At 54.7% G+C, this 1,732-nt stretch overlaps 1 protein-coding gene across 1 annotated transcript, besides 1 other annotated feature; it reads left to right on the forward strand.

Annotated features, from left to right (window-relative positions):
* Positions 1–20: 20 nt before the first annotated feature.
* TraAM80_10297 (surface protease GP63) lies at positions 21–437 on the forward strand (the record flags this gene model as incomplete). Its single annotated transcript, XM_029386929.1, has 1 exon — positions 21–437. One exon carries the CDS (start codon positions 21–23, stop codon positions 435–437), a length of 417 nt encoding a protein of 138 aa, XP_029233303.1.
* A 961-nt stretch (positions 438–1,398) lies between these two features.
* Positions 1,399–1,415: a microsatellite.
* The last annotated feature ends 317 nt before the right edge of the window (positions 1,416–1,732 follow it).

A 1,732-nucleotide genomic window follows, 5' to 3' on the forward strand; every position in this document is an offset into this window, starting at 1 on the left:
ATTCACGTTCATAGCTGACAATGCCTCCAATTGGAAATTCAACCGCACGCGCCGTGTGTGCGATGGTGCAGTGCGAGGAGGGCAAGGTGAAGGTGAAATATCTTGGCGGGAGTGATTTTGAGTCGTGCCCCGAAGGGGAGTTCATCACGCCCAAATCGCCGCACTTCAAGGGCGGCGGAAGGGTCAAGTGCCCGAGGTACGAGGAGGTGTGCACCATCGCCGCCGATGGCAGCAGCCTCATCAACCTAAAGAAAGACGACCACGGCAAAGACGACCACGGCAAAGGCGACCATGGCAAAGACGACTACGAAAATGACGACAACGAAAATGACGACTACGGCAAAGGCGACCACGATGGCTGTGCGGCTGCTGTTGTTCTTTCCAGTCTGTTCCTTGCCGTGATTGCTGCGATGGTGGTGGCGACGGTGCCGCTTTGAGCAGTGGCCGCAGCAACGGAGCACTTCCTGCGGCGGCAGGGCAATGATGCCTCGACGCTTCTCACAGAGCAGGCGTCTGCAGCGCGTAGAAATGCAAGATGATTGCTCTTGCAGCCGCCCTATCCCCCTCACCACCCCTGGCCCCTCGTCGGAAAGTAGTTAAAACATGCGTCCCTGCTGAATGGCGCCGCGGGTGGTGGGGAGGAGAATCGTGCGGTGTTTGTTGGACGTGAGCAAAAAAATAAAATTAAAAATGATGGGGTCCGTTGTTTCTTATACTTCCTTTTTTGTTTTTTGCTTGAAGCATAATTCCATAACGGTGCTGATTTGTTTTTATACGCTTCCCTTCCTCCGGAACAAAACGACGGCAGAACTGGGAAGTACGTAGATATTTATTTATTTTCTTTTTTTTGTTGGTTTTGGTCACGTCCCAGACGGCGTGCCGTCGAGAAGAAGAGGGGCCGCACACTTTTGGTGGTGCACTGGGCTCCGTCCCCCTTTTTTTTTTAATGTTGGCTGTTCGCAGTGGGTCTGCATTTATCTTAACCTTCAGCAGACCAAGCGTTTCAGCGGAGGACATTTTTTTTATTTTTTTTGTAGAGGCGCGTGGAACAAACGTGCCACACGATGAGGATAAATGTTTTTTTTTGTTTTTGAGGTTTTTTTTATTGTTTGGCTCATGGCCTGTTGTTGTGAGGCCGCCCCGCGTTTGAGGAGAGCGAGTGCAGTTTCCTTTTTATTTTCATTCCAGCCCCAGCCCCCACCACCCACACACGCAGGGAGCGCGGCGGTTGTGGCGCCCCGAACAAACTGCCACGCCTCGGGGTTCCCGCGGACCCGGCGCTCGCAAGGCGTTTTTATTAATGCATTGTTTTTTCACGAGTGTGTGTGTATGGGGGGCGATCCCTGCGGTGCGCGGGGGCGTTGGGCGAGCGCAGAGCTAAAAGCTGCGAGCTTCCTTTTATTATTATTATTATTTGTTAGTTCTTAGGGAGAAGGGGGGGCTGATTTTTCCTGGGCGGCACATTCGCCGTTCTTCTTCTTAGTGGCCGTTTGCCGGGGAGAGAGGGGGGCGCGGAGTATAAGCGCGGAGGGCCCACAGCCGCCGATGCGGGACGCCCGGCTGGCGCTTCAGCGCCCTTCTCGCGCGGCCCTGTTTTGCCGCCCAGCGTTTGGGGCGACAGAAATGCACGACGGCGGCAGAGAAGCGGCGGCGGAAGACGAGGGGGAGAGCATCCCTCGTGGGCATCGAACCCCCGAGCACACGGTTAAGAGCTGTGCGATTTACTGACTGA

Source organism: Trypanosoma rangeli, assembly GCF_003719475.1.
Source record: "Trypanosoma rangeli strain AM80 chromosome Unknown Tra_15.4_contig_00881, whole genome shotgun sequence".
Classification (NCBI taxonomy): Eukaryota; Euglenozoa; class Kinetoplastea; order Trypanosomatida; family Trypanosomatidae; genus Trypanosoma; species Trypanosoma rangeli.